The following is an 18,306-nucleotide window of genomic DNA, read 5'->3' on the forward strand; positions in this document are numbered from 1 at the left end:
CCTGCTGCCTCTTTATTGCCTTTAACGTCTTTACAATCCTCCCCTGACTGAACCAGGTGACAACTTCTTGGCACACTTTGCATGATGGGTAACTCCCTCGTTCATCTCACTCTCCTGTAATGAAATCCGCGGATCTTTGATTTGGTTAAATGTTGTCTCCTGTGTGTTCTAACAAGCCATTTCCCCTCGGTGCTATCTATCTATCTCTCTGCTGTCATCCCATCCTTCTCCCTCGTTTCTGATGCTGGTTAATTAAGCGCTCCGTCACACCCCCCTGTCATCAGCGTCGGTGAGGGAGAGCAGCTGGGCGACCCCTGTGACCTCTGTTAAAGCTGCTAATGGCCGACCAGGATCCTAATAAGGTGGTGTGTGTTCATCCTCATGTAGGTTAAGTGTGTGAGTGTGTGCGTGTGCTTTCATGTGAGTGACACCCTGTATATCTTGGTGCCCTCTCTGGCCTCACTGGCTGTTTGTGACCTCGGGCTGTGCGACCAGAGCACCGGTGACAGTGTGTGTGCTCGGCAGGGGACAGTATTTAGGCGCTGGGAGCTGTGGCCGGGGGATCTCTGCCTCCATAATGAGCTGTTGTGTGTTGTGGAGCCGTGAAGCAGCTCACTGCGGGGACAGAGGAGCATTGTGTGCTGCTGAACCACAGCTCGGCTCAGCGGAGGAGGCCTGACTGAACCAGGCTGGGAAGCACCACAGGGCAAACATCTTCTGGATGCTTCTGTCTGTCTGCTTCTTCGGTCTGTCTGACCTTATTTATTTTTGTCTATTCTGCACTTCTGTTGCAGGCCGCCTTCAGCAAAATCATTCAGATATGTTTCAATAGCTAAACTCTTAATAATGCAATGCTGGTCAGTGCATGTTGAGTCTTTGATCTCTGTTGCATGTCAGCGCTCCTCTGTTCCCCTCATTTCCTGTCGTTTATCAAATTGTATGCTATCAAATAAAGAGCAGAATGTCCCAAAAATACTCGTTAAACACTTAACGATCATTGACACATATTTTGATGTGTCAAGGCTGCATTACCAAGTGTGTAAAGGAAACAGCTGTGTAGTGTGTGGAGTATAAACTACAAAGCATAAAAGACATGATTAAGGCCTTAAAGCACTCCCTAACTACCCCTTAAACCACAATTTGACATTTTTACACTTTTTTGGTACAAATTAGACAAACAAGTCACAACATGTTAATCATAAAGACTTAGAAGTTCTTTTGGGTGCATGTTGTTCTCTTTTGGATGGAACGAGGACAGCTGTTTCCCCCTGCCTCCAGACTTCATGCTAAGCTAGGCTAATTGAATGCTACCTATGGCACTAAATTAAGGTTTAAAGGACAACAATAAAGAAGTCCTTACAATTCATCACACTATATTGGAATAAAACTTTATTACCAAAGCTTCATAATGCAGCAGGCCCCCATGCAGTGTTGAAATCCTTGTGTGAGACCTTCATCGCTCCAGGGTTGTTCTGACCGTTGCATGTTCCTGAATTACAGCAACGTGTGTTTTATAATTTCAACAGACTCGACCAGGTTATCCTCTATAGGAAATGCAGATCTACAGAACAATTTTATGAACCTACAACAAATTCAGGACGCATAGTTTGAGTTCAGATCTCTACATGTGTTTTTATGTGACCTACATGAGCAGCCCACCAAGTCGAATGCATTATGCAGAGTTAGATTCTGATTATTAATGCCCTCAACTTGTCCATCTGTCTATCTGCTCACAATGCTGTCTGTCTGCTCTGAGCGTATGTGAGCCCGAGCACCTGTCTGTGCTCCCCTCTGTCCGACCGTCCTGCAGCTTGCCTGTATTTATATAGGTATGCGTGTGCAGGTGACTTCACTGTGAATCAGCCCTTTACAAGCTGTGTGACGTTTGTTCATTTGCTGCGGTCACACAACGGAAAATGTAGCTTTCTCCTGTTTGCTGAGATCTTCAAAAATAAAAGTCAAATCAAAGAAAGGACACGAGAAACGTCATGAATATCATCTCATCCCATCCATCACTTGTCCTGTTGCCTTTTATCTCTCTCTGCTCTGACTACAACAGACTCTTTCATGCAGACGTCTTTTCCTCTGCAGCCCCGGGCTCTCTCCCTCTTTCTCTTTCGTTCACACAGACTAATTAAATGTTCGGAGGAGAACTCATGATTGCAACGCCTGCACTACTTTCTCTCTATTCCTTTTTTTCGCTCTCAGAAAAACTTGTATCGGTTATCATCACTTGTAAAACCTAAGTGTTGTTTTCAAAATCAGGACACAGATGTCTTTGTTTTCTTTCTAGAATCACACTTTATTTGTGGTCAGACACTTATAATGACACAGCAGTATCACAACAGTTGTTTCCATGTCACACAACGTGATCTGCAGGAGGAAGAAAACATGGATGAAATAAGGTGACATAACAAAAGAAGGACTAAATTGAACCTGAACCTAAAAAATAAAAGTCTTTAAAAGATATGAAAAAGATTCAGCACTGACTGTACTGGTGATGTTGTGTATGAAAAACTTCTCAGTGAGGAGCAGAACAACACGTGAGTGGGTCGTTAAATGATTTCAGCTCCTCAGTCATGTTATTCCATTCATCAGTTAGACAACACATTTGATCATTCATTGATTATTTCAGTCATATTTCAAAATAAAATGCTGAAACGATGTCCAAACATTGTCCAGTTTCAGACAGCGTTGTAAACTAAATATCTTTCTAAATATGACATTTGGAGTTTTTTGGGCATTTTTCTCTTTTATTAAAATTCCATAGGCTAGAAAACAAACAATTGATCAGCAAAAGAATTGACGATGAAAATTATGACTAGTTGCAGCCCTGGTTCAATTAACTGTCTTTGAACACAGCTTCTCGTATGCAGAACTACACACTTGTTCTTAATTACTCAATTGGCTGCTGACTGAAGACCTTGGAGTTCCTCAGGGCTGAATCCCAAGACACTCCTTCTTTTACTTTCCTCATGTTTATTTGAATGTTTTTAAATAAAGAATCACATTGAGACACAACTTAAGAAGTACTAACAACTCAGAGCAGTTATGTAACAGCAAATTTGATATCTACATTGTTCAGCAAGTATAAGTGTCACATTTGTAAATTGAATCTGACAGAAAAACAATATCTGTAGACTCTTTCGATGAATAGAGGAAATATTTAGAACTTCTGATTTTATCCTTGCTCCGCAGCAGAGGAGAATCTAACTGCTGACATATATGCATGACTAAACAGCGTTCTGGCATGTATGACTGAGGGGCAAAACCGTCAGAGAGTCACTTTGTGAATGCCACCATTGTGCACGTCACCATCATCCCCATCTTCATCACCATCACACTCTGAGTCTCCACATCCTCCTGCATCTGAGTCACAAAACATGAGGCCTGTTATTTTTTTCTCAGGCTTTCCTCGCACACTTTGTGTTTCCTGCATGTGATGCTCATCTCTCTCCTTCATCAGAACTACATGTCCTTTTTTAAATGTCTGCCTGTATCTGCGCGTCTTCTTCTCCTCCGTCTGGGCTGAAGAGAGAGAGAGATGCGGACACAGCAAACCTCCCAACAATAGGCCATTCATGATGCCCCTGCAATGCAATGATGATCCTGCTCTGCCCTCCACCCCCTCACCCCCCTCCACCCTGCACTAGCCTCCACAGCTGCACAGGAATGTGGTCCAACAAGTTGCCCTCCACCCCTTCCCCCTCTCCTCCTCCTCCTCCTCTCCCTGCTGCCGCCACCACCATCGCTACCACTGCCACCACCTCACCAGTGCTGCCGCCATCGCAGCCGAAGCCCCCTCTCTCCCAAATAAAAGAGACGGAGAAGGCAAGAAACTATAGAGGGGGGGGGGGACTGTGCAGCCGGAGCACAAAGAGAGGATTCATGGTCGCTTACATACACTCCCCGAGAAAAAAGACGGGGACCATTTAAGGGTGGTGCAGCTGCACTAATTTACTGGGTGAAAATGGGAGAAAGAGGGAGTGGCAGAGGTCAGATAGCAGAATCATTTTTTATTCATCCTCATGCATGGCGTGTCACTGCATCATCAACACTGACAGAGTCTGCGTGATGGATAAATGCAGGGATGAACACAGAAAACACCTGCAGCCATGGGTGTGAATAATTCAGCACTATGTTCCCAGCATAATTTCAAAATAAAAGTACAAATTAGAGCCACTTCCTGTAAACGGCAGGTCAACAAACGTATTTAATGACCAGTTAGAGGTGCTTCTTTTGAATCCACTTATATAAAACATATATTAGACTCACAATGAGGCATCAGGTGGTAAAAACATTTAAATTACTCGAGTATTTCCAGTTTATGCTACTCTATACTTCTGCTTCATGTCCCATGTCTCTTTTAGTTTTGTGTTTTTTGCCCTCTCCTATCAATCAAATTTCTCCTCCACAGACGCAAAAGATCTGATATGGAAACTTGGAAAGTGGAGACCATGAAACTCATAATTTGGCCATTTGTAATTAGATCATCTTTACTGATAAATAAAGCTATTAAATGTTCCTTGTTGGATTTCAAAAATGTCCTCTTTCCCTTAGGCTTATTAAAATATTAGAGTCACATGAGGATCAGTTTCATTGATAGTCCAGCGTCAGAGCTGGAATTCCCCTAGCGAAAGCATTGACCTCAGGTGTATTTCACACAAACCCTGAGAGGAAATGGCATTCATTAATTAAGTATGGTGTTTTTCATAAGCCAAGACAGCCTTGAGAAAAGAACTCCTGCGGGTCGACTCTTCTTAAGCAGCAGCTTTTAATCTGAAAGGGTGTTCTGGAACGAAATCTGGCTGAAAAGGAAGAAAACATGCCTCATACGCCAACCCTCGCCTTTCCTGACATATAATTTCAGATCCTTTTGTCGAGTTCGTCATCTTTCCGAACAAATGACGCCATTCATTTCAGGCCCAATGTGCCCATTGACATGGGAATGAATACTTTCCACCAATTATACATCAGTTTAATGCAGAATGTGACCCAGCATGTGAATATTTGACCGCTGTGCATGCTTCTCTTATCTGCACCCCTCTCACACTATCTGCATCTCTCTCTGTTTTTCTCTCACTCCTGCCTGTTTCTCTCCATCCATCTTCAGATTTCAGGAATTTCCCCAGGGAGTTATTCAAGTACAAAGGCCAAAGCGAGGGAATTTGTCTCAGCTTCTTTCACTCTTTGTGATCACGTAGTTTTCCATCATAAAAACATCTCTAACAAAATCCGACATAACTGCAGCTACCTCAAACTCACCCCTAAACTCAATTTCATCCTGATCCCACGTGATGAAACGGACGCCCGGGACTAAAGTGTGCACCTGAAGGCCTGACTCTTTGACCCCCTCCTTCTGATCATGACCTTTGACCTCCCTGCCGATCATGAGACCTCTTCCTCCCATCCTCTCCCTGTTTTCTCCCGCAGGAGCCGCAGGAAACCGGCTCTTGTGACCGAGCGGTCTGTGCAGTCATGGAGAGGCCCATTACCGCAGTCACATGGCAGGTTAGCACAGGGACGGATGCGACCATGTGAGCTCTATTTTCTAACAAGTTACAGCTTCCCCCGAGGCCCCTGAATGTCTCACACAGGAAACAGAAAATGTCTGTGCACGGCTGCTTTAGATTCCTCAGCATGCACACATGCATAAACAAAAACAGCATGAAGACATTTACAGGTGGTTTGAGTTGGTTTAGGTTTTGGTGACAGGTGGATCATCCACAGGTTGTCTCATCTCTTATAAAACAGGTTATAAAAGGAGAGATCAGTTTCCTGATATTAATGATATTAAAGATATGAAATCTCGAGTTGTTGCGGTTTTAAAAAGTCTCCAGTGATAATGAGCACAATTAAAAGTTCCTGCAAAACACCTGTTTGACTGACAAAATCTCACTTTGAAAAACACTATTTTTAACTCTTAAAGTGCCAGAGCAAGACATGTAAAGATTATCACTGACATGTATATGATAGATAAATGAGCTGATTGTCCCCTTACAATAATTCACTTCAAGTTTTAATATTAAACTAGCCTTCTTCTGCAAACGTCACGTAGTTTTCCATAAACATTTACAATAAAAAAATGGCGGAATATTTAATTATAACTTTAAAAAACGAAAATATAAAGTACGTAATAAATAAAATGACCTGCAGGCAAACAATGATGACGTGAAAATGTGATCGAGGAACCACACTGATTGAAATAAACTTCTTGATGAGTCAAGCTTTAAAAGGGTTTAGCTATACTAATAAATGAAACTAATAAATGAACTATAATTAACAGTTATTTGGAAAATCGAAAAGTCCTCTGTCTTTATATTTCATTCGTTAAAATAGAAAGATTTTAATTTGTGAAATAACTCCGGATTTTCAAAATAAGATAAAGGACACTTTTTAACATCGAATATCTCGTTTAGAATATTATCTTTGAGGCCCTTTGTGTTTGTTCGATAATTACAGCTTTCATTATTATAAGCTACATCTCAATACATGAACAATATATAGATATACGTTTAGCCTAAATAAAAATTGTCACAGCTAAGATTTTATCAAAGGATTTCATTCGTTTTTGAGGAGTTTTTTTAAAACGTTTCTAAGACTGTTTTCTTACTTCCAAACTTTTAACACATAATAACAAATTTTAACACATAATAACAAATTTTAACACATGAAAAAGAAAAGAAAGAATAATAATTTTCCCTCTTTACAAATTGTTCTGTTCTACAAACTGACGCGGCATAATTGTTTAATCTTTTCTGTAGAAAAACATTAGAGCAAACCAATTAAACACAAAACAAATACAAGCCTTATGTTGAAATACAACTTAGAAAGCAGTACATTATTTACAGCTTCAGCACAAACACGCGAAATAGAAAGAAAATAGCCCCCCGGCATTATGAACTCAACACGGCAACAGGAAATAAAAAGTAACAGAATTGTGCATTTCTATACTCGGCATTATTACTGATTAATTCAGAGCAATATAAAGATCCCAAACGCCTGAAGTTATTAATAATTAGAGCAATAAAAGCTTTCGGCTATTAAATATTTAGTCGCCTTATTTTAACTCACTGTCGCTTAAAAACAACATTGACGATTACATTTGCGATGGATCGTTTTTTAATATTATTTACAACACTCTGGTTACACGAAAGCCAGCTTCCCCTGTCTGACAGGCCTATAGCGCGTAGTCCCCGGGGGGCCATGCACCCCCAGCTACACTAACCAAACACTGTGCGTAAAACCGCAGCTTCCTTCCAGCAGCCCTCTGCTCTGGAGGACACTGCACACACATTCTTAACACTTGTCCGCAGAAAAATAACAACACTAATCCTCTCATATCAGCCAATACATACATAAACACTCACTTTAAGCCTCGGAGGCCTCATGCAAGATGAGGTTGGTCGGTGGGGTGCAGCATGAAGGTGTCACCCCCCCACCTTCCCACCCTTTCTACCACCCCATCACCCCCTCGTTCCCAAACACAGCCCCCCTACCATGAGCCCAGATCCAGGTGCTGCTGAGAGTATACAGAGATAGAAAAGTGTCGTAATAAACAGAGAGATATCCGTGTGTCCCGTCTGTTGCAGAGTGTTTTCTATGTGTGCGCCACTGGTGTCTATGCTCGGACATAAGGGGAGAAAGACGCACACATCGCTCTCTGTTATCAATTTTTTCCATGTTTGCAGCAACAAAACTGCTTTTTGTTCCCCATTTTTTTCATTTACGAGGGTTAATGGATAGAGGCTTGGGCGTTTGATCACATGGCTACAATTCACCTGAGCGCGAGACAAAGAGAGCAAAGAGAGAGGAGAGAGAGAGAGAGGGAGAGAGCTCAACATGAGAGGCAACGGACACACAGGGGTTATTGTTGCATTCATTTTGTGTGTGTGTGTGTGTGTGTGTGTCCGGGTGCATCAGATGCAGTTAAAGACGATCCTCTTTTTCCCATCATGCCATGCTCTAACGGCTACAAGCTAAACGGCTAAAATCTTATTTTACTCACAAAATAAGCGTATAGGACAATCTAGAGGTCGTTTATTTTAATTCATTATGTAATTTATTTTATAAAAGATTGCTTGTGTTTGTTATGAGCAGTATTTTTTAAGAAGGCTGAATGAGCCACGTTACTTGTTGTTTATCTTTTTGAAATCTTGTCTCCGTGTTTCCTGGTACAAGTTGAGTGAAACGTCTGAGATAAAAATAAATCTTAAAGTTTTCGTTGAGAATTTCTTTAAAGTCGAACTTGTGGTTTTAACCTCTCTAATAACTGTGCTGCGTTCAATGACTCTGTTGAGCATCGCGTTGTTTTACAACTAAAGATAAAGGAACCTGTGGATTTTTAGCCTAGCTTAAAAAAATCATGCCACAACTCTACCTGTCACTCAACGGTCATTTTAATCTGTGACATCATCACTATGGGCGTGGCTGGAATCGAAGCGAGACTGCGTAGTAAGTGTTCAGGTACAGGTGAAAAAAAACAACATTATCGAGTGAATTTTTTTTTATATGTATAATATTATATTTTTAAAGAATGTGTCTGTAATCCCTTCAAAATAAAAACCAATGATGTCGAGTTTGGAGTCGTATTTTGGACACTGGCTAAAGTCGTAACAAGTGTGGCACGAAAACATGTTTAATGCCGCAGCTCTCCTATGCTTAATACTTTCAATATTGTCACTGACTGATGAAGTGGGTGTAGAGTGTGTGTGTGTGTGTGTGTGTGTGTGTGTATTGCAGGAGGCCCTCAGTAGTGATAACCCGTTCATTTGAAGCTAATTGATTAGAATGTCCAGTTGAGAAACTTAATTGCAGCCTCCTTTTAAAACATTAATAGAGGTTAAAGAAGAGATTGAATTATCTGAAAGAGACATGTTGTCTCTGCTTTACGTCGAACAACCAGCTGACCCACTAAACACGGACACTGATTGAGTTTAAAACGGGATCTTGTTGGTTTCGAAACAAAAATAATCGGCTAGTTGTGTGTGAATATTTGTTCATCTTTGTGAAACAGTTGGCAAATAGTTGGTCACTTTTGCTGAATCGTTTCCAATTCCCTTTCAAGATATCTTTAATTGACAGAGTGATTTTAATCCCCATGCTGTCCAGAGATAATTTATAGTAAAAATATGCCATTTTGTCACATTTTAAAGAGTTTATATGTATTTCAAAGATGATTTTCTCTTAAGAGAGAACAAGATTTCAACTTGATTTTATGACATCATTGAGATGGCTTACCCAATTTTTAATTTATTTTCTTTTCCTTTAAAAGTTAGATCTTGTCTTCATTTCGTCGCTCGCAAACATTTTGGACGGTTTATTTATTCTTAATGACTATTTTAAAGTCTAATTACAGGTGTAGCTTTGTTTACTGAATCAAACTAATTCTGGCTGAATCAGAGCTGAACTTCACAATTCAAAGGTGATTTTTTTTTTAAAGGGGAACGTGACCACACTGGGCAATAACTCTCCTCATGATTGTTTATTTGTTTGATATAACATGTCAACACGTCACACAAAGCTGGCCTTCTCCTGCCTATAAATGGGCGCACTGTAGAGTCATTTAAGCCACTCCGATGTAAAATCTCACCTCTTCTCTGTTGGAAATGTTGCAGCGACGGACGGCCGGGCATTAACGCTGTATTGCTCCCGTCCAATCAGGGAGCAGCGGGATAATTAGCGGGCCAATCAGAGCGCGGCGTGGTGCCGAGTGGGCGGGGCTGAGTGTGTGCTGGAATGCTGCCTCCTTGGGAATGTTTTCCACTTTCAATCACTTTTTTTTTCTCCCAGTCCTTCTCACAAGGCGCTCTTTAAGCTCCGCTGTTGCCACACAGAGCAGCCATTCATCGGCTCTACAGTCAGCCACACACACTCCCATGTCGAACCACTGGACAGCTAAACTGGTGAGTTATGTAATTTTTTTATAAAACTAAATTCATAAGATAAAAGGGAATATTTCTTATTAGAGTGCATGCGCCAAGTGAATTTTCGTTTTCGGTGTGGAAAGAAGTTTTGCGTTAATTTTGCTTAAATTAAAATATTCTATCGGCGGATTATTATTTTCTTAATTCTTTCGTCCAAATAGCATCAGCTATTTACTTTAGTAATATTATTGGTCGAGGAATCTAATATTGGTCGTTGGGCCTATATGGCCACATTTAATCCGCTAAATCTCTTAACCTGTTTAGCTTGAAGTAAACCGGGTGGGTTTGTGGGCTTTATTTCTACTGAATGTTTCTATAAAACTTTTTATGGTTTTTAGGTGTAACTGCTTTTGCTGAAACGGATTTCCAGACAGCGGTGGACCGTATTTGGACGCTTTTACGCAGCAGTATGGCTTTGCCTGAGAAGAGTCAGCAATAAGTGGGATCATCGTTGACTCCAGAGATCTTATTCAATCAAATCGATTTAATTACACTGAAGAGTTCTCTCTGAAACATAATTTGAATTCGAGAGTCCTCTTGTCATTAGCTGAAATTAAAAAGAAAAAATGTCCGGCGAGGAGCACAGCCTGTCCGAGGCGGAGCTGAGTCCCGGAGGGTCAGACGATGGTCACTCACTGTCACCGATTCAACCCGGAGCGCCACCCGGCCAGGGCTCACCTCTGACCGGGCCTCCGCCGCAGCTCAGCGCGCTCTGCGTCGGGGATGTCGGCGGGGAAGACGGAGGCAGATCCGGTGCCAAATCAGAGGAGGAGGAAGATCGCTTTCCGATCGGCATAAGAGAGGCGGTCAGTCAGGTGCTGGACGGATATGACTGGACACTTGTGCCGATGCCGGTGCGCGTAAACAACGGAAACAAGGCTAAGCCCCATGTAAAGAGGCCGATGAACGCCTTCATGGTTTGGGCGCAAGCTGCGAGGAGAAAGCTGGCCGACCAGTACCCCCACCTGCACAACGCGGAGCTCAGCAAGACCCTCGGCAAACTGTGGAGGTCTGTATGAGGGCTGTCACAAAGAACAGTGTGGCCATACAGTGGCACATTTCCTGTGTAGGCTAGTCTGTGCGTAAAGGATAAGTGGGTGTAGATGCTGAACTGAAGTGTAACGGTGGGCAAATTATTAGCTCAAGTTGGTTGTTGCTAACAAGGAAAACACCAGGAAACATAAAAACCCTTTTTGTTAATTTGTTGTGTTCCTGTAATGTGGTGTAGCTCCCTTTAAAGTGCGACTCAACCGAGATATAAACCAGCTTAAATGGAGAGTTTACCCTCCTCTTTTCCTCTATTTATCCATTACGCACGAGGTTGAATGCGACAATAATTATAATTTGCTAACATTTGCTATCATTTGCTAAGAAAACACTTTCACATTAACTCAGAAGGCGTGTAGGACTTAAAATCGCTCCTTGTTTTTCTCCCCCCAGGCTGCTCAACGAGAACGACAAGAGGCCATTCATCGAGGAGGCGGAGAGGCTGAGGAAGCAGCACAAGAAGGACTACCCGGAGTACAAGTACCAGCCCCGGAGACGCAAGAACGGCAAACTAGCGCCTGCTAGTGAGTCCGATAGTCAGGGGGAAGGGGAGGCCAGCCACTCCCAGTCCCACTACAAGACCCTGCACCTGGAGCACAACGGCGGGGCTGGGTCTCCCCTGGGTGACCTGCACCACCACCACCACCATCACCACCATCATCCTGCTGGTAGGTGGCTCACAGGTTCTGAGGGGCATGATGCTTGTGTTTTTTTAATTTTCACATTTAAACAGAACAAAATTTAAAGTAGAACTTAAAGGAGACAAAAACTCTTTGTTGTACCTGATGTCAAAGATCACCTGACCATGTTGTCCCTTCTCCTCTTTCCTCTAGGTCAGGGTCACAGCCCGCCCACACCCCCCACCACCCCAAAGACAGAGCTCCAGTCTGGGAAACTGTCCGATGCCAAGAGGGAGGGGGCAGCAGGGGCGGCCGGAGGATCAGGGGGCTCCCGGGGAGCCCTCGGGGTAGGTGCCGAAGGGGCCTCTGGTGGCCCGTCTTCATCGAGCGCTAAACCCCACATCGACTTTGGCACCATGGACATCGGTGAGATCAGCCATGAGGTGATGTCCAACATTGAGCCGTTTGACGTGAACGAGTTCGATCAGTACCTTCCTCCAAACGGCCACCCTCAGAGTGCCACTGGGGCCGCCACAGCTGGCTCCTCGGCCTCATCTTACGCATACGCCCTGGCTGCTGCAAGCGGCCACACCGCCTGGCTCTCCAAACAGCAGCAGCAGCAGCCTCAGGCCTCCCCATCTTCCTCCGACCCCTCCAAGGCCCAGATCAAGAGCGAGTCCGCGTCCGGGAGCCACTACGCCGAGGCGTCGTCCTCCCCTTCCTCGGGCACCCACGTCACCTACACCCCGCTCAGCCTCCCTCATTACGGCTCCGCTTTCCCCTCGCTGGCCTCCAGGGCTCAGTTCGAGTACGGAGAGCATCAGGCCCCCGGGGCGTACTATGCCCACTCTAGCCAGGCCCCGGGGCTGTACTCAGCCTTCTCCTACATGGGGCCTACACAGAGGCCTCTGTACACCACCATAGGAGACCCCTCCAGCGTGGCCCCCTCCCACAGCCCCACACACTGGGAGCAGCCTGTTTACACCACACTCACAAGACCCTGAGGGAGAGCGGCCGAGGAGAGGGAAATATGGGAAGTGTGTGAGTGGATCTGTGTGTCTGCGGGTGTGCAAGTATGCAAGAGTGTACCTGTGTGTCCATCTGAATGTGTGTGTGTGTGTGTGTGTGTGTGTGTGTGTGTGCCGTGCCATATTGATGTTATATTAGAAGTTTTTACTTTTTTAGCCAATATAATGCAAGACGCATCCACGGGGCCTTACAAAAAACACAGCCACAAACTCACACAATGTAAAGTGTGAAACAGCCAATCAGAAATTAAACCAACCTTAACCAACGTGTGCCATCATCAGTTTCTAAGTCTGGTTGTGTATACATGATTGTAGACGAGCAGGAGTGAACAAACGTCGCATTGATGAGTGACTCTGATTTGACCCAGACACGATGGGCTTCGACTGACATAATCAGATTTTATTAACCAAACTAAAGCTGATGTTTTGATGTTCTTGTGTTATTTTATATGAGTAGTAAGTTTATTGTCGTTGTTGATATCCTAGGGTGTAACTTTATTGATTGATATTACACTAATACATCTGCACCACTGCTTTGGGAAAAGCATGTTTTGTTTCAATGATCCCTGGGTGTTTTTTGGTGGCCAGAAAAGGATAATTGCAACCTTTTTTTTTTTTTGTAGATAGCACACTCTGTACTTCTGATCTTTCATTACATTGACTTTACTGAACTGAAGAAATAAGCATTTAAGGGGAAAAATAGGAAAACGAGAGGGAAAGAGAGCTCTTAAAAATGCATCTTATTCAGAGTCTTGGACACTTACCTCAATTCTATTCATTTTGTGCCAATAGCAAAGCAGAGATACGAGTTTGGATGCCTGATTAAATAATGCTGACGTTACTCCAAACATTAGAGAAGTGAAACTCCACTTTTTGTGTTTTAAGTGCCTAACATTTCGCTGATTCACGTCTGATTTATCCATAACTGAGTTAAAATCTATAAGTACAAAGTCTCAACCAAATCTCTCCAGATAATTGGCCAGCTTTGGGTCCTGCTTAAGGATTAGAATCACATGTACGACCGTTCTGCACTGCATGTAGGCCAAAAGCATGTTACAGTTTATTCCTATAATGTGCCCAAACAGCCCTCTTCCTCCTCCGCAATGTGAATAATGGTCATTACCACAGGCTTCACCTTTATGAAGTGATGCATTCTTTATCATTTTATACTGACCCTCTTTCTATATTATTTGTATGTAAGTAATAATGCATCGTGTGTCACACCTTTGCTTCCTCCATTTTGTATAATTCTGGATAGTTTTGTAAAGTGTTTGCTATACATTCACTTGAGTATTTTGCTTCCATACAAGAAAAGCAATGTTGAAATATTATTGTTGTCATCTATTAAATCAATTTATTTATAAAAAAAAAAAAGTGTAAGAAAGTTATTTTATGCAGCAGTGATGGTTCAGAGATAACACGGGAAGTAATTAGCAAGTGAGGGGTGTAAAAAATAAATCATAAACACGCTGCTGACGTGTGAACTGTAATAACAACACAGTCAGCGCCCCACCAGCCTAAGCTGTTTTGTGTGTTTGTGTGTGTGGTAGGCTAAAATTGACTACTAATTCCCCACATTTAATCGGCTGGGGACTGCGTGTTACTATGTAAGACAAAGAGAGCCATTCAGCGAGGCAGGGGGACAGAAAGCCAGAGAAGGGGTGGGTGTAAAGGGCCAGAGGCAAGGCCAATTTCAGCTCAGTAACCCGCGTACACTTGGACTTTTGTACATGGCTTTCCTTTCACTCTGCTCTCTCTCTTCTCCACCTGAGGCTCTCTCCCTACTTTTGCATTCAGCTGCTGTAAAACCCATAAAATGGCATCCAAAATTAAAATGTCAAGTTCAATTTACGGGCAAGTTGATTGACAGAGATGCAAAAAAAAGATGATCATTTATAAAATGAGGAGTGAGAGCTGAAGTAAATATTTGAGAAACAGAGCACAGAGAAGTCCAGACTGGGGCAAAGACACACCTTTAATTACACTTTTTTTTATGATAACCTGGACCATTTAAATCTAAGGGATTATTAAACATTGAGAGAATCATCATCATCAGGAGGTAATGGTTCTTGAAATGGAAAGACACTTAATACAACACAAAAAGTAAATAAAAGTTAAATGAGTGATTTAAAGATACCAGCTGTATGTCATGTAGAAGATATTTACATGACATACATAATGCACTGAATGGGGCAATGAATCAACATAAAGATACTCAGCACAGACTCCAGACCAGCTGGTGGCGCTAATGCACTAATTATTTTAAAGCCAACGAAGAAGAAGTACGTGACGTCATTCCAGGGGCGCCAAATCTGCAGCACAGAAACACAAACCAGAGTTACGATAGTTCTTTCACTGTATTAGGAGGTAAGAATTCGCTTTTTCATGATTTCTCTTGGTGTAAATACTTTTATATTTCCTCACAACAACCATTACTAAACGTGTAAACAGGAAACATCTGTTTATCCTTGTAAAACATGTTAGTTTGAGTAGTTTTTATCGTGTAGCTATCAGCTAACGTTTCAATTCTTAGTTAATACAGTACAAGTAGCTAACGTAACAGGTTAACAGATGTAGTAGCAATTCAAACGTCCTATTTCAGGTCTAAAGATAGGATACATATTTTATCTGTGTCGGTTCTCCCTCTCAGCCTGCTGTCATGGACTTGAGCCCCTTTGAATCAAACAACTCGGTCAGCTGCAGGCTGGCGTCTCAGATCCCTGACATTTGCCGGACTGAGGACTGCTGTCTGGGTATTGATGAGGCAGGCAGAGGGCCTGTGCTAGGTATGCTGTTAATTTTAATAAAGATAAAGAATAGGTTAACCTTGCCATATAGCAGTTTAGCACTCACTGCTTTGCGTGATATGTTGATTACATACAGTCTTCATGTTTTATGATTCAGGGCCCATGGTGTATGGGATATGTTTCTGTCCGGTTTCCAAAAAGGGAGAGCTGAAGGACTCGAAAGTGGCAGGTAATACTTTTAGTCATTATTTCTGAAGATGGCGGATAGAACGATGTTGCAGACTCTCTCCCTCTCTCTCAGTGTAATGCTGTCGTCCTAAAGACTCTTAGATAAAGTTATTAAAATAGATATAATACCATCTGTAACTTTATAAACACATGCATTTTGTCACTCCCTCATCAGATTCAAAGACTCTAACAGAGGCAGAAAGAGAAAATCTCTTTGAGAAACTGGATGAAGCCAAAAGTTATGTTGGCTGGGCTCTGCAGATTCTCTCTCCAAACACCATCTCAACCAGCATGTTACAGAGGTATGCGCCACATACAGTGTCATGTATGTAAAATGCACACACATTATTGTTTTTTTTATAATAACTCCCAAATAATGTCTTCTTTTTAAGGACAAAATACAACCTCAATGCCCTTTCACATGATACAGCAATTGGTTTAGTACAGTATGCTTTGGACAATGGAGTACAACTCACAGAGGTAAGTAAACAAGTGCTTTTTGACGAATATAATAGTGTGGGTAGATATTCATAAATTATACTCTAATGTAGTCGCCTCAGTGCAGGATCAGTTTTTGAACCCTCTGGTTTTCTGCAGGTGTTTGTGGACACAGTCGGCCCAGCAGAGAAGTATGAGGACAAACTGTCGAAACTGTTCCCAGGTATCAAGGTGACTGTGAGGCCAAAGGCTGACTCACTCTTCCCCATCGTCAGTGCAGCCAGTATCTGTGCCAAGGTTAGTGCAAACAACCAACTGGACTTCAGTCTCATGTCATTCTTTTTTTTATTCTTACAGTTTCTTACCCCATATTAAGAGCGAGAGCCATTACTTTGAGTCATTATTGAAAGTTTGTTGTGGTCAGAATAGTATAGCCAGCGTTTGTTTTTCTTCTTAACCTTTAGTTAAAGGAAGCAAATAGCAAAGTTTAATGACAAGTTTAACTATCTTCTAATTTATTGTGTAGCCTGTTTATTAAGTAACAGCAGTATGGATCCAAATCCCATTTTTCATAGTGACCACATTGTGTGAACAATATGCGCTTGGCTTTATTCAATCTTCGAATATGTCAATCATACCTCTGTTTCTAAGAAGCAATTTAGTATTTAGACATTGAATTCAACAAAGTTCATTCTTAATGTTAAAAATATGTCTTGATCATGTAATTGTTTAATATTGTCCTTGCTCTTTTGTAAGGAAGTAGTAAATACTTTTCTAATGCTGTTCACTGATTTTCAGGTGGCCAGGGATCGTGTTGTAAAGGGGTGGAACTTTACAGAGGACCTTGGAGAGATGGATACTGACTACGGCTCAGGATATCCGAGCGGTAATAACAACAGTCAAAAGCTGTACAATACTTTCTTTTATTCAGATAAACTGATATTAAGATTTTTCCCCCACTGCTTTTTTAGACCCAAAGACTAAAGCCTGGCTGCTGAATTACCTGGACCCGGTGTTCGGTTACCCTCAGTTTGTTAGATTTAGCTGGAGCACTGCCCAAACCCTGATGGACAGCAAGGGTGTGACCGTCCACTGGTAAAGTGCTATCACACTTTATATATAAAAAGTTATTTAAGGGAATTTTTGAAAGAACACCATCCGACTCTCTGCTATTGAATAACAGGAACTTGGCTGATAACAATTTTCAGTAAAGCATCGTATTGTTTCTTGTTTCCCAGCTTGTCTGTGTACGTCATCTCACTTTTTAGTTTTGCATGTGTTGAAACCACAACCCCCCTGATTTACAGTTCACGCTTAATATCTGTGCAAATCATTTGACTTTTAGAAACCAGTGCGAACCACAGTGCATAACATCAGCCTGGTGCTATTAAATCTTCTCTCAGGGATGATGATGAGGAGGACGGGGAGAAAGCAGCGCAGCGGCAGAACAACAAGTCGATGTTGTCCTACTTCAGTGCATCAGCTGGAGGTAACGTCCAAAACCCGACCCACCAGACACACCGCTTCTTCACCGAGCGGAGGCTGAAGAGCCTCAACACTCTCTGAAGACAACACAGTAAAGGACGAGCACATTTACAGGAAACTAAGATTTTCATTCACAGCTCAAACAACTGAGTCTTCGGCACAGACGTGGATGGACTTGGACAGATTTGTGATGTTTGTATCACATATGAGGACTTTTCTCGACATGTCCCGTTTTCATCATTTTTATACATAAAAATAACGTTTAAACCTCATGTTTTGCTTCCTTCAAGCATTTGTTAAAAACATGCGGAAGAAGCAAACAGGCGTTGTTGGAGTGTACCAATCTTTAATGCCAATACTGCCCTCTGGTGGCCAAATAACAAAATACACCAGGGCTCGAAAAGCATTCTCAGTGTTTGATATGAACCGTGATGGGTCCCAACATGAGCATGTTATTTAAGAATAGTAATATTCTCAGTGAGCGGCTTTTGAACTTGACAGTTTTCTCCACTCTTCGTTCAGTGAAAACCTCAACAATAAAATCCAGTACACAGCCATTGTAAGGAAACTGCAAAGTCTTGGTATTCTTTAAAATAAAGGTTTATTTCATATAATTTGAGCTTCTATTAACTTCTGTCTTTTCAAAAGTTGTGGTATAACAAACAAGAAAGCTCACATTGTAATCACTGTCACTGAATGACCAGCATATAACACTTTGAACTAACACGTCTATAGAATCCACAGGTGTGAGGGAATAAGGTTTGATGGTAATACTGCATATTGTTTC

General features: G+C 42.2%; 2 protein-coding genes across 2 annotated transcripts; both read left to right on the forward strand.

The window, feature by feature from the left end:
* Window positions 1-9,802: 9,802 nt before the first annotated feature.
* LOC138594292 (transcription factor Sox-10-like) lies at window positions 9,803-13,949 on the forward strand. Its single transcript, XM_069665354.1, has 4 exons — window positions 9,803-9,905; window positions 10,265-10,935; window positions 11,367-11,641; window positions 11,807-13,949. The coding sequence occupies exons 2-4, from the start codon at window positions 10,493-10,495 to the stop codon at window positions 12,595-12,597; spliced, it is 1,509 nt and encodes a 502-aa protein (XP_069521455.1). The 5' UTR covers window positions 9,803-9,905; window positions 10,265-10,492; the 3' UTR covers window positions 12,598-13,949.
* A 971-nt stretch (window positions 13,950-14,920) lies between these two features.
* rnaseh2a (ribonuclease H2, subunit A) lies at window positions 14,921-18,100 on the forward strand. Its single transcript, XM_069666474.1, has 9 exons — window positions 14,921-14,988; window positions 15,272-15,407; window positions 15,526-15,597; window positions 15,772-15,898; window positions 15,989-16,076; window positions 16,194-16,331; window positions 16,833-16,920; window positions 17,006-17,129; window positions 17,438-18,100. Exons 2-9 carry the CDS (start codon window positions 15,281-15,283, stop codon window positions 17,598-17,600), a joined length of 927 nt encoding a protein of 308 aa, XP_069522575.1. The 5' UTR covers window positions 14,921-14,988; window positions 15,272-15,280; the 3' UTR covers window positions 17,601-18,100.
* The last annotated feature ends 206 nt before the right edge of the window (window positions 18,101-18,306 follow it).

Source organism: Semicossyphus pulcher, unplaced genomic scaffold (assembly GCF_022749685.1).
Source record: "Semicossyphus pulcher isolate SPU_LCO1_2020_fin unplaced genomic scaffold, fSemPul1.0.p SCAF_17, whole genome shotgun sequence".
In the NCBI taxonomy this organism is placed as follows: Eukaryota; Metazoa; Chordata; class Actinopteri; order Labriformes; family Labridae; genus Semicossyphus; species Semicossyphus pulcher.